Below are 14060 nucleotides of genomic sequence, written 5' to 3' on the forward strand. Positions count from 1 at the left end.
ACTAAACGATAACAGGATAGCTCACTGTTTACATTACAGAGGAAATGCCTAGGAAATCATTAGGCCGGTGCTTATTCAAAGGCAGGCAGTCTGGATTATATAAAAAGGTATTCACTCTGTACCGCAGCCAATGTTTACACTATCCCCTGGATGAGATTTGTCACTTTCACTCTGTGTGAGAGAGATCAAAGCACAACCGCAAAAGCTCAGTGTCAATCTAGTCTTACAGAACTCTCACAGAGCAGCAAAGGTTTTACACATTGTATTAACTCTGTCTGTTGGAGAATGCTCTTACCTGCTGTGGTGCTATGTTTGGCCCGTGGCGAACACATCCCACTAGAGGCACTGCTGCAGACATCTCTTCCCTGCCTCTGCCTAGATACTGGAGGGAGAGCCTGAGGGGCTGAGGCTGGGGCTCCTCTGGCTCTGTTGAGGGATGGCCGTGCTCCAAGTCTACTCTTAAACCTGTCACAGGCAGCTCCTACTGCTGCCGTTGCTCCCATCGCAGTCTTAGAGGAGGCCGTCTGCAACAAGAGCAACCCGTCACTCCCAGAGTCCCAGTCAACAGGCCCAGACAGCGCGTTCCCGCTCCTCACACAATCTAGTACACCGTGGGGACATAAACGGAGACCCGGCTCACTGGGAACTAATAAAAACAATTCGCAGGCAACAGAACCAAGCTGCTAGTGTAGTTTACCCCCTGGGATTCAGGCCATTCCCGGCCACCTCTCTCGCTCCCCGTTTTCCCCCTCCTCTAAAAACACTCACCGAGCACATGGCGTGTGTTTGCTAGACTCGAGCTGAGCAGCAGTCTTGCTTGCCTCTTCTCTCCGAGGGATAATTAAAACAGATTTAAAGTACTAGATTTCCATGTAAAAAGCCTGCCTTTTTAGATGAAAACTCCTCAATGAGGCCTTGGAAAACCTGGATGTCTGTGGTCTACTTAATAATAATATCCCAGATCTGCCTAATGAAGAAAAACAATCACTTTCAAAACGATCACATGGACCTTTACAAGTCCCACTCATCTACAATGTAGGAAGATTAAACAAAGCAGTGGATTATATTCTGCGGCTATTTTAATGAATAGTATATTTTCTGCACATTTCCATCATACTTGGATTTGATTAAACAGGCCAAAAGGATTTATTCTATGTTATGTTTAGAGCACAAGTCATTCGCATTTACTTACCACAAGGCAGGATTTCTTAATCTCCTTGCTGCTTCGCTCTTCTGCTTCCTTCCTGGTCTCAGGCGGTTTGTTGTGGGCACTGCCAGTGCGGTTGTGGCTGGCTGGTCTGGCCTGGCTCTGTCCCAGGTGGACGTGGGCCTTGGGGATGATGAAGCTAGCTGAGCCGCCAGGGGAGGCTCTGGACTCCTTGTGTGGTATAGATGTAGTGGAGGAACTCTCAGACCAGCAGCGGGACCGCCGTGCTGACACTGGTGCCTGATTGGATGGTGAGGAGGCTGAGGAGACAGAGCCAGGTCTCTTCCTCTGTGGCACTTCCTCCTTGTTGCCAGCCTTGCCAGGACTGGCCAGGGCTGGTGCAGGGTCAGCTCGCTGTTCTGTGGAGGGTGACTCTGTGGGAGATGGGAAACAGGTCTGGTTTCCAGGCAGCACTGGAGCGGATCCTCCTCCACAGTTAGAAGCTACATGCTCGGCCTCTGAGCTGACCCGACTAGTGGCCTGACTGCTGGGTACTGGTGGGACATTTTCAAATGCAGCAGAGACAGAATCACACAGGGATGCTCGACACTCTGCCTCCTCAGTCAAACTAAGAGCAAGTGGACCAATGTGAGACCCAGCAGCCGAAGAGAGGTCTTGGTCATCTGCCTGGATAAATGTCATTCCATGGAAATCAGGGACTGCATTCTCAGCCACAGCAGCCCTCGGGCGGCCATCTTCCACTGTGGCTAGTTTACTAGGAGTGTTTCTCATTGGAGTGTTCCTGTTCACCTGAGATGGTTTACGACAGGGCTGGTTGACTGGTTTCCCTGGCTTATTCTTTGCGGGTGCAGGGCTTCCCAATGTCAACGGATGAGCTGGTCTCGACATGATCTTGGGTTTCACTCTGCTGAAATCTGGCTTGGGAAACTTTTTGATTTCTGCTTTGCTAATTCTGTTAGCTGATGATGGGGGAAGCCTGGCAACCAAACAGTGTTTTGGGGATGCGAGCATTGGGGCAGCCCCTCGCTGGTCTATAGCCGTTTGGACCACAGGGCTACCAGTGTGACTTTGTTCCCCAGTGCAGGGGGACTCCGTTAGGGAGGGCAAGTCCAGGGGTTTGTTCCCAGCACACTGCACTGGTGTGGAGGTCTGGGCACGGCCGTCAAGGTCCAGCTCCTCTGAGGCTGGCAGCATGAAGGTCCTGCCCTCGGTGGATCCTCCACTGATATAGGCATCCGAGCTGGCCCGCCTGCTGGGGGCTGGGGAAGCACCTCCACATGCAGCAGACGGGGTTGGCTCACACAGAAAGGTGGCCTGGTGTACACCCTCTGCCTCACAGGGATCCACATCCACAGGAGACCAAGGCCGTGCAAGGCCGTCACCCTCAGGAGGGAGATCCTGGTCATCTGACTGGATAAAGGTCATGCCCCAGCACTGAGGGCCTGGGTTGTCCTTTACTTTGAATGTGTCAGTGGGTCTGTTCTCCAGAAGCCTGTCACAGACGTCAGGCAGGGTGGTGGTGGTGGACAATGACAGCAGGCCATGGCCCAGGTCAGCAGGCAGGGCAGGGGAGCCATGGGCAGAGGAACTGGTGGACAGCTCCACCAGAGACAGAGACACAGTGAGAGTGTCAGCCTCCTCCAGACAGAAGCTGTTCCACCTCATCACCATCTCTCCTGAGCCGATGGAGCAGTTGTTCTCACTGGAGCCACGGAGCGACACAGAGCTGGAGCTCTCTTCCCCCTCAGGAGAGGCCAATTCAGGAGAGGCAGCAACACTCCTGTCACCAGACGATGTAGTACTCCCCCAGTCACTCTGGTTGTCACCATGGTGTCCCTGCAGGCTGGTGATCACCAGAGTGATATTCCCGTTCCAGTTGTCCAGGCTGGTGTTGACACAGCTGGAGACAGATGTTTGGACAGGTTCCAAAATATCCCCCTCACCAGGTACAGTCACTGCAGGTGAGAGGACAGTGCAGGTGCTATTCTCAGGTAATGTGATGAGGTCGAGGGAGCTATTCTCTGGAGGTGAGCCAAGTTTGAGGTTACCGTTTATTGGTGTGTTAGCTGTACATGTGCAATTGAGGTGGTCTGTGTGGTGGTTGGCCGGGGACGGGGAGCCCTCAATCAGGCAACACTCCATGTCAGGGGCACTGGAGGAGTCTCTATCACTCAGGCTCCTCAGAGAGTCCAGGGAGGAGGTCCCGAGACAGGCCACTGAGTTACCGTTACTGTCCCCGGGCCCTGAGGAGAGGGCCAGCTGCGTGGGTCTACACTTTGTCTTCACACTGGACATGTTGGCAGGCTTTTGTTATGTTTTAGCACAGCTGTGTTTGAGTTTACTGCATACCCAATGATTTATATCAAGTTTAGTTTTCAAAGCACCTCAAAATGAATAGCCATTTACTTCCATGGGATTCAAATGACTTGATTGGGCAGCAACTTTTTTAAATATGGCATACAGCTACAACTATGCCTTCACAGTTGCTCCAGGAGAATGTCTGAGAATCACCATCAGGAACAGATCTGTACAAGTAAAAGGGATAAAATGGTGAGACGGCTTATGGAGTCAAAGGGGATAAAATGGTGAGACGGCTTATGGAGTCAAAGGGGATAAAATGGTGAGACGGCTTATGGAGTCAAAGGGGATAAAATGGTGAGACGGCTTATGGAGTCAAAGGGGATAAAATGGTGAGACGGCTTATGGAGTCAAAGGGGATAAAATGTGATAAAATACACCAAGCAAATTGAACTTTGTGTAATGGTCTGATTTCCGTAAAAATTATACAGATGTCGTCAAATGCCATCAGATGACATTTTTGGGCTGACTGCTCTGAAATGTAAAAAAAAAAAAAAAAACGATATCCCTGGACTAAACACCACACACAGCACATTGGTGACAGATAGAAGTGGCATTGTTAAAAGGCTTTGCTTTACAGGACTATAAGCCTGACATGAACATAGCACACACACACACATCATAGTTCAATACAAACAGAAAAAAAACTCATTCTCATCAGGGGAAACTGGCATTATTCAACCACTGGCTGTGTTGGTCCCCATGTTTCCTAGCCAATTCAGTGTACTGCATTAGAAGTAATACTGTACAGTTATCTGTACTCTGATACTCGACTGAATTGGACTTAAGAAACGGTCATAAAATGTAAGCGTATAGCCCAACCGTCTGAAGTGTCGCCGGTAACGCCGACACTGGACGGACATCAACCGTCTGAAGTGTCGCCGGTAACGCCGACACTGGACGGACATCAACCGTCTGAAGTGTCGCCGGTAACGCCGACACTGGACGGACATCAACCGTCTGAAGTGTCGCCGGTAACGCCGACACTGGACGGACATCAACCGTCTGAAGTGTCGCCGGTAACGCCGACACTGGACGGACATCAACCGTCTGAAGTGTCGCCGGTAACGCCGACACTGGACGGACATCAACCGTCTGAAGTGTCGCCGGTAACGCCGACACTGGACGGACATCAACCGTCTGAAGTGTCGCCGGTAACGCCGACACTGGACGGACATCAACCGTCTGAAGTGTCGCCGGTAACGCCGACACTGGACATCAACCGTCTGAAGTGTCGCCGGTAACGCCGACACTGGACGGACATCAACCGTCTGAAGTGTCGCCGGTAACGCCGACACTGGACATCAACCGTCTGAAGTGTCGCCGGTAACGCCGACACTGGACATCAACCGTCTGAAGTGTCGCCGGTAACGCCGACACTGGACATCAACCGTCTGAAGTGTCGCCGGTAACGCCGACACTGGACATCAACTGTCTGAAGTGTCGCCGGTAACGCCGACACTGGACATCAACTGTCTGAAGTGTCGCCGGTAACGCCGACACTGGACATCAACTGTCTGAAGTGTCGCCGGTAACGCCGACACTGGACATCATGGCAGTGACACTCCATTTTTCAGACACTTCATTTTATTACCATAGTATAACAATACCCTTTGACCAAAATAACTGATAGACCCCAGCATGGGTCCACATTAGGGTTATAACAACCCCACCGATGCCCTGAGGCGTGAGAGCCGGGTGGCCAGTGGGGAATGATGCATGCGCAGTCACAACCCTAATGTGGACCCATGCTGGGGTTGATGTTGGGGAAACCAGCTCAGATGGGTTTGACACCATAACCACTAAACATCAATCTAAACAGGCCTGTTGTGTTTGTTTTAGCTCACTGGACTGGTAAGCCTCCAGTCCTAGCCCCTTCGTAGTGGTACTGCCCGCCCAGGAACATATCAATTCACCAACACTGTAAAGTTCCTAACCCAAGGTAAATAAATAAAAGCAAGACTTTGGACATTTACAAGTAGTAAAAAGGGCTGCTTTATGCAGTACTTCACAGTCTGCTCCATTTACAGTCAAAGGGTGTGTCCCAAATGGCAGCCTGTTCCCTACATAATGGACTGCTTTTGACCAGAATCCTACTGTACGTGCCCTCCTACTGTACGTGCCCTGGTCAAAAGTAGTGCACTATTAAGGGAATAGGGTACCATTTGGGACACAATCCACAATCATAGTGATATCCTTGGGGATAGGGGATTTCAACATAAATCTGGATTGTTGGAAGAAAAGTTGTGCTGTGGCACTCCTGTCATGTTCAATAAGAGAGGGAAGGGATGGAGGGAGGAGGAAGGGGAAACAAGGCCAAGCTACTTTCCCAGGAGGAACATCCAGAAAAGGGGAGAATAAAGTTCTGGTATAATTATAATTCTCTGTGGCAACAGTACATGTACAGCATCTGGTGTTCCTCGGTTGTCAAAGGCCCTCAGAGTAGATTGGGGGTGGGGGGAGATAGACACCCGGAACAGATGGGGGGATAATAGTCACCTGGAGTAGATTGGGGGGGAGATAGACACCTGGACTAGAGGGGGGGGGGGGGGGGGGGGGGGGGAATAGACACCTGGAGTAGAGGGGGGGGGGGGGGGGTAATGGACACCTGGAGTAGAGGGGCTGGGGGATAATAGACACCTGGAGTAGAGGGGCAGGGGGATAATAGACACCTGGCATAGAGGGGCAGGGGGATAATAGACACCTGGAGTAGAGGGGCAGGGGGGATAATAGACACCTGGAGTAGAGGGGCAGGGGGGATAATAGACACCTGGAGTAGAGGGGCAGGGGGGATAATAGACACCTGGAGTAGAGGGGCGGGGGATAATAGACACCTGGAGTAGAGGGGCGGGGGGATAATAGACACCTGGCGTAGAGGGCGGGGGATAATAGACACCTGGAGTAGAGGGGCGCGGGGGATAATAGACACCTGGAGTAGAGGGGCGGGGGATAATAGACACCTGGAGTAGAGGGGCGGGGGGATAATAGACACCTGGCGTAGAGGGCGGGGGATAATAGACACCTGGCGTAGAGGGCGGGGATAATAGACACCTGGAGTAGAGGAGCTGGGGGGATAATAGACACCTGGAGTAGAGGGGCTGGGGGGATAATAGACACCTGGCATAGAGGGGCAGGGGGATAATAGACACCTGGAGTAGAGGGGCTGGGGGGATAATAGACACCTGGAGTAGAGGGGGGGGGGGGATAATAGACACCTGGAGTAGAGGGGCAGGGGGATAATAGACACCTGGAGTAGAGGGCGGGGGATAATAGACACCTGGAGTAGAGGGGCGCGGGGGATAATAGACACCTGGAGTAGAGGGGCGGGGGATAATAGACACCTGGAGTAGAGGGGCGGGGGGATAATAGACACCTGGCGTAGAGGGCGGGGGATAATAGACACCTGGCGTAGAGGGCGGGGGATAATAGACACCTGGAGTAGAGGAGCTGGGGGGATAATAGACACCTGGAGTAGAGGGGCTGGGGGGATAATAGACACCTGGCATAGAGGGGCAGGGGGATAATAGACACCTGGAGTAGAGGGGCTGGGGGGATAATAGACACCTGGAGTAGAGGGGGGGGGGGGATAATAGACACCTGGAGTAGAGGGGCAGGGGGATAATAGACACCTGGAGTAGAGGGGCAGGGGGATAATAGACACTTCGCGTAGATGTCAGATAGCTCCAGAGTTATATCTGGAGGCTGGGATGCTTCCATTCTATAACTAAATCATAAGGCTTGACTACAATTACATCAGTGGTTTCGGTCATGGAGAAGCCATCACTAACATGCTGATCATTGTAATCACACAGCCACCTTTCTACCAAGGAAGACTGTCTACACCCCAAATGGCAGCCTATTGCCTTCATAGTGCACTACTTTTTACAATGGCCCATAGGACGCTGGTAAAAAGTAGTGCACTATATAGGGAATAGGGTGCTATTTGGGACATATTGGTAATGTTGCCAAAGTGGCTTGTGTGGGGTTCAGGACCTTCTCACAAAAAACCCTATAACCACCAAGATATTCATTATCAGTGATACTGGCTAAATATTTTGATTTCGCCAAGAAACAAACCATAATTAAATGTAATCATACGTTGTGCTTCAAAAGTTACTGGCACACAATTGCAGGAATTGCAAAGTGGGGAAAAAAACCTTGATGTCAAATTCCAATTGATAAGTATTGTAATTTTCCTCACTAAAGAAAGAGTCTTGTCTCCTGATTGAGACAGATCTGAACAAGGAAGGAATACAATTCCAATACAGTGGCATTGTGAAGTCACAGGCATTCCTCTGAAATGCTTAGCTTGTATGTTCAGCTCATATAGTGTCAATATATCAAACCGTGTTTGACATATCTGATTCATTTATCACCACCCACTTTAGTTACTGACGGTTATCTGCACCTGTGGCTTGCTCTGTCATGCACAATATATTGTAGATTTAACTGTCATTTCTCAAATTTTGTCACAGGAAATAGTTTAATTAATCAAGGCATTTTCATTGATAGGGTTCAATAGTCCAGAACTGAATGCAATGTTTGCTATTAAGGCTGAGCAACAACACACCTCTCTGTGACGGAATGAAAGGTTTCCTAGGGAACAGGCAGAATAGAGTGCTTAGTCATTTCCAGACTTCTCAAGCCAACACCAGCCACTTAAAGACGTACAGCAAGACAAATGCAGGAGAGATATCAAAATCTGTACATTGGACCTTGGCAAGCGTTCTCATTTGAGAGATTGCTTTTATACCGGTAATCATTCACTCTAGGGATTTAAAGAGTGGGAAACTTTGGCTTGGTCTTAGTGCTAGTGTTTTATGTAAAGTACAACAGCAGACCAACCTGATATTAACCGTGGCTCCACTATGTTTATGGAATAATCCAACCACCAGACCTGGGAGAAATATGGCACAAAGCCACATATAGGAAAGAAACACTACGCACGACAGCAACACTTAATAACAAAAACTAAAACTTGCATTTGTAGCTGTCCACTAATAAAGGAAAACAAAACTTAGAGGAACTGAAATAATGTAATACTATACAAGATGGAGCACATCATGATCATCCATTGATATGCAATCTACTGACAAATACAGTATACTCCGAGACGCATTCATTAACAAAATCATTGATGAGAAAAAGCAGCCTTACCAGTCAGTTGGTGTTGTTGTGTATCCGTATCAAGCCACAGATCTCTCAGCTTACCCAGGTCCCTCTCTGAAACAATCCCATTAGTGCTTCCCACAGCACTAAAACCAACCAGTAGCCTTGTGTACACCTCCTGTGGCTAGCACTAGCATTAACACTGCTGGGATGACAGCTCCCTTTACACAAACAGTACACACCCCCTCACGGCACTCAAACTCAGCCGTGCATCAGTAACACAGCAAAAGAGAGGGACTTCTTCTCTGAGCTGCAAGCAGAATAGTCTGGTTTTATCCCCCCTCCTCCCTGTAGGAATGTGATTTAGTCCAACAGTGCAGCAGTAGCAGCCTCTGTCAGTCAGGCCCCTGGACAGTACAGAGACAGTACAACGTGCCTGTGCATGCGGCAGAAGGCAACTCAAGGTCCAGCTCATGTGGTGCGCCACTACTAAGTTTACAGGGGGGGGGGGGGGGGGGCAAGGCCCGGCAGTCCAAATCAGCATTCACTGTTACTAAGCAGCCAAAGTGTCTATTTCATGGGGGAATGTATCAGACAGCTTTTTGGCAAATGGGGAAGAAATTAAAGGGGGTGAGGGAGTGGGATGAGAGGGGTCTAGGTTCCAGACAAAGACAGACCATTCCTACGTACACATACTCACAATAAACTATTACCATACATTGGATTAACATATGTTAGTTTGAGCAAAACAGCACAAATATGCAGGGATGTCAGTCCAGGCCTAGAGTGATAGTGGACTGTTCCCCTGGACCTTCATCATACCCCTAGGCCTAGTAAACACTGGCGATGTCATCTCAGAGTGCATGATCTGCTGGGTTAAGAGCCCTACAGTTGACTATGCCTTCCATTACAACATAGGGCCTAGGTCTGAATCCTACTGACCAGCGCCATTTCTGCTTAATCCATAAAGGTCCTTACACGTGGCCTGAGGAACCATAATCTCAGCAAGCAATGACACGCAACCCGAGCCACCAGCACTGGAAGAGCTCCCGTCCCAAACCATTTCCAAAAGAGATTACAAAATATGCTTACCTGAAGTTACATACAATAATGTCCCAGGGGACAGTTTAGTGTTTTTGTTGTAAAGTTCTATTATGGAACAACTTTTCCTGTAATTAGTTCCCAACATCCGCCTGGAGACGTTGAGAGAGGTGTGTGTACCTGAGCTTCTAAGTTTGTAGCTGTGAGCCCTGTGAGGCTGGGTTCCCACACAGCCCCAGTCCAGCTCCCTCCCAGACTCCTCCAACATGAACAGTGATTAGGTCTGGATGAGCTGAGCACAGTCAGCCACACACTTAGGAGAGCCTGGATGAAATGTAATTTTGCAGATCATTGTTACAATCTGAAATAGCAGGGTATGAAACACTATCCTACCGACTCAGTCATAGGACCTCTAAAAACATCTGATATACATCTGATACTTCCTGGAAAATTGCCCTGGGAAGAAAACTTCTAAAATAATTGTTTCAAAATTAATGCCCCATTATCTTCGGCTCTCAGTGTGACCAACCCTTGTGAGCAGATAGAACTGAAGATGGAACACACAAGCTTTGTCTTCGTGAAACATAACAACTAGCTAGGCTAACCAGTGAATGTGCTTCATTGTGCCCCGTGCATGCAGTGTCAGATGCTACAAGACTGTGGCATAGGATAGATTTCCTGTAAATCAGGGATGTGATAACAGAAAAACTGTTCAAATGCCAATGATGAATTCTGACCATAGCAGGTGGATATGAGACAAGTGGCACCTTATTGGAGTTAATCAAGTAAATCTAGTCAGTGAAGGTTTACACCTGTTCTACACACTATGAACTGGAGCAGAGGTCAAACAATGCCATCACAGTGGTGGCATCCCAATCATATTTCCTTTCTCCCTAAGTGTGCACTTGTTCTCTTCCTTCATGGATTTGAAGGGAAATTACAGGTACCCAGCCTGCTCTGCATCCTAATTCCACAGGCACCCAGCCTGCTCTGCTACTCTGCATCCTAATCCCCCAGGAACCCAGCCTGCTCTGCATCCTAATCCCCCAGGCACCCAGCCTGCTCTGCATCCTAATCCCCCATGCACACAGCCTGCTCTGCATCCTAATCCCCCAGGCACACAGCCTGCTCTGCATCCTAATCCCCCAGGCACCCAGCCTGCTCTGCATCCTAATCCCCCAGGCACCCAGCCTGCTCTGCATCCTAATCCCCCAGGCACCCAGCCTGTTCTGCATCCTAATCCCCCAGGCACCCAGCCTGTTCTGCATCCTAATCCCCCAGGCACCCAGCCTGTTCTGCATCCTAATCCCCCAGGCACCCAGCCTGTTCTGCATCCTAATCCCCCAGGCACCCAGCCTGTTCTGCATCCTAATCCCCCAGGCACCCAGCCTGTTCTGCATCCTAATCCCCCAGGCACCCAGCCTGTTCTGCATCCTAATCCCCAGGCACCCAGCCTGTTCTGCATCCTAACCCCCAGGCACCCAGCCTGTTCTGCATCCTAATCCCCCAGGCACCCAGCCTGTTCTGCATCCTAATCCCCCAGGCACCCAGCCTGTTCTGCATCCTAATCCCCCAGGCACCCAGCCTGCTCTGCATCCTAATCCTCCCAGGCACCCAGCCTGCTCTGTATCCTAATCCTCCCAGGCACCCAGCCTGCTCTGCATCCTAATCCTCCCAGGCACCCAGCCTGCTCTGCATCCTAATCCTCCCAGGCACCCAGCCTGCTCTGCATCCTAATCTCCCAGGCACCCAGCCTGCTCTGCATCCTAATCCCCCAGGCACCCAGCCTGCTCTGCATCCTAATCCCCCAGGCACCCAGCCTGCTCTGCATCCTAATCCCCCAGGCACCCAGCCTGCTCTGCATCCTAATCCTCCCAGGCACCCAGCCTGCTCTGCATCCTAATCCCCCAGACACCCAGCCTGCTCTGCATCCTAATCACCCAGGCACCCAGCCTGCTCTGCATCCTAATCACCCAGGCACCCAGCCTGCTCTGCATCCTAATCACCCAGGCACCCAGCCTGCTCTGCATCCTAATCACCCAGCCTGCTCTGCATCCTAATCACCCAGCCTGCTCTGCATCCTAATCACCCAGGCACCCAGCCTGCTCTGCATCCTAATCCCCCAGGCACCCAGCACTCTCTAATACTCTGCCCTGGCCCTCCATGTGTGACTGGGGCTGCCAGGCCAGCATCACACAGAGACAAGGCTATGAGTAGACACCCTGGTTGTGTTCAAAATGGCACCATATTCGCTACATATATGGAAATAGGGTGCAATTTGGGACAGCGCCCCAAAGCCCATTGCTCAAGCTGGGCCACAGGCAGGGGACAACAGGGCACCAGGTCAATCTTTGGGATTCCATTCTACATGCCATGGCAAAGCGACGGCCAACCAGGGTCATGGTCTATGGATAACAGAGGACAAAGACACACCATTGTGTCTAGTTAGAGACAGTTACATAAATAAGGTGGCTTACTGTGCACAAAAGCCTTTGAGGTATTGCATGGCAATGTAAATCAAGAAACCTTCTCTGATAAGCTGTTTGCTTGCACTGGTCAGCGCAAAGAGGCAATACTCAAAGAGAACTTACACACAGACTAAGATGCAATGCATACTAGTTTGGTTGGCATTTCACATTTGATTATAGAATGCAACAATAGTTTTGAGACAGCAATACATGTTAAAGTGAGTTTTCCCATATAGATGAGGGTATGAGCATACTGAAGATCCATTTCCAATCATTTCCTCCAATTCCCCAAAATGGAAAATCTCAACAAAGTACCTAATGTGGATCCAAGAGAAACAGGGTGTTTTAATAGTGAACTAATGAACTGAACATCAGATCAGGTTTGTCAAGAGCAGTTTATGAGCAACACCAAACAGCCAAGCCAAGTGGAATGAGAGCATTAGAGAAAACAGCCTGAATAGACCCTGGGTGTATTTCTAGTCATTCATTCCTCTCATGAGGTCATATAGCTCCTTAGGCTTTTCATAGCAGGTTTGAAGAAAGTTTTAGCCAACCTTAACATAATACTCCTAACCTGCTGCATAAACTCGCCTAACCTGCTACGAAAAAGTCACTTACTCCGGTAGCTGTATTCCATCTAGTCAAACCGATTAGTGCTGCACTGCCGAGGGCATCCTTCCGGTATACTTTCAATTGGGTAAAACGATTTACTATGCTACCAAAGGGAACACTGCCATTACCTCGTTTGAGTAGCAAACTGAAGTGAAGAGGACATTTGGCAACTCTTACTTGCAAGTGGAAGTTGATAAAGTTCTTATTTTACAGAATAAGAAAGTCAAGGAGGGATATATATATATATTTCTAACTGGCCTCCTGGGTTTAGTGACCGATCACAATGGGAATAAAAAAATAACTGATTGATTGGTTGGGTGTTTAGTATGGCCCGGTGCCCCAGGTGGGCGGAGTTTAGTCATTTTAGATAATTCTATTGGTCCTTAAAGGGATACGTCAAGATTTTGGCAGTGTCAGATGAACTCTTTTTCACAACACAATTTCTATGTCTGCGTGCAGTTTTAAGGAAGTCGCTAACTAGCGCAATGACTTCAGTCTATGGTAACTGCTAGCTAGTAGACACCATAGACGTTATCATTGTGCTAATGCTAGTTAGCATTGACTCGCGAAACTACCTTTTATTTCCTTTATACTGGATGCAGAGACATCCGACTCTGGGAAAGTAGATAAAGGGCTTCATTGCCAAAATCCCGAAGTATACCTTTACGTGTCATCTCCACCCACCTGGGGCACCCAGCCACGCAAAATAAACTCCACCATTGGAAAATGATTTGCAAAAATATGACCAATAGGAGGCCAGGAGACCATTTTGAAACGTAAAAAAAAGGCTCCTTCACGTTCCAATCTGAAGAACACTCGGACCTTGATGGATGGAGTGTATAAGCGTTGTCAGAACTAATAAAAATGGAAATTAGGCCAAATCAAAAATAAAACTCTTTGAAATAGTCTACAGAGTCGATAATTGCTGACTATGTTTTATTTATTTAACTAGGCAAGTCAGTTAAGAACAAATTCTTATTTACAATGAAAGCCAAGCCTGGACGATGCTGCCATCGCCCTATAGGACTCCCAACCATGGCCGGTTGTGATACAGCTTGAAATCGAACCAGGGTCTGTATTGACGCCTCCAGCACTGAGAAGCAGTTCCTTAGACCGCTGCGCAACTCGCGAGTCCATGGTGAGGGAGTGGAGTTTAGTCAGCTACTTTAGCCAGATAACTGCCAATTCAGGGTGAAAATTGTATTTGAAGCGTTGCTTTTTCTAGGGGTTCCTAGGCTATCATATTTTATCATAAATCTTTAAAAAACTAAATTAACGAAAATGTTAGCTTGTGTTAATTGCTA

General features: G+C 49.1%; 1 protein-coding gene across 6 annotated transcripts in view; it reads right to left on the bottom strand.

The window, feature by feature from the left end:
- The window catches only part of mtus1a (microtubule associated tumor suppressor 1a), a 60444-nt gene extending 47369 nt beyond the window's left edge, over window positions 1-13075 (bottom strand). For 4 of the 6 annotated variants that reach the window (XR_005041207.1, XM_021583495.2, XM_021583496.2 and 1 more), the window contains exons 1-3: window positions 12763-13075; window positions 1193-3693; window positions 296-524 (exon numbers count right to left, since the gene is read on the bottom strand). Coding sequence is in view for 5 of the 6 variants with exons in the window: in XM_021583495.2 (XP_021439170.2) it covers window positions 296-524; window positions 1193-3463 (2500 nt within the window). In the remaining variant the exon portion in view is untranslated. Of the gene's footprint in view, window positions 1-295; window positions 525-1192; window positions 3694-8683; window positions 8860-12762 lie in introns of those variants that run through there. The other 2 variants (XM_036970256.1, XM_021583494.2) reach the window with 2 other exon arrangements.
- Window positions 13076-14060: the final 985 nt, after the last annotated feature.

Source organism: Oncorhynchus mykiss, chromosome 31 (genome assembly GCF_013265735.2).
Source record: "Oncorhynchus mykiss isolate Arlee chromosome 31, USDA_OmykA_1.1, whole genome shotgun sequence".
NCBI classification, from domain to species: domain Eukaryota; kingdom Metazoa; phylum Chordata; class Actinopteri; order Salmoniformes; family Salmonidae; genus Oncorhynchus; species Oncorhynchus mykiss.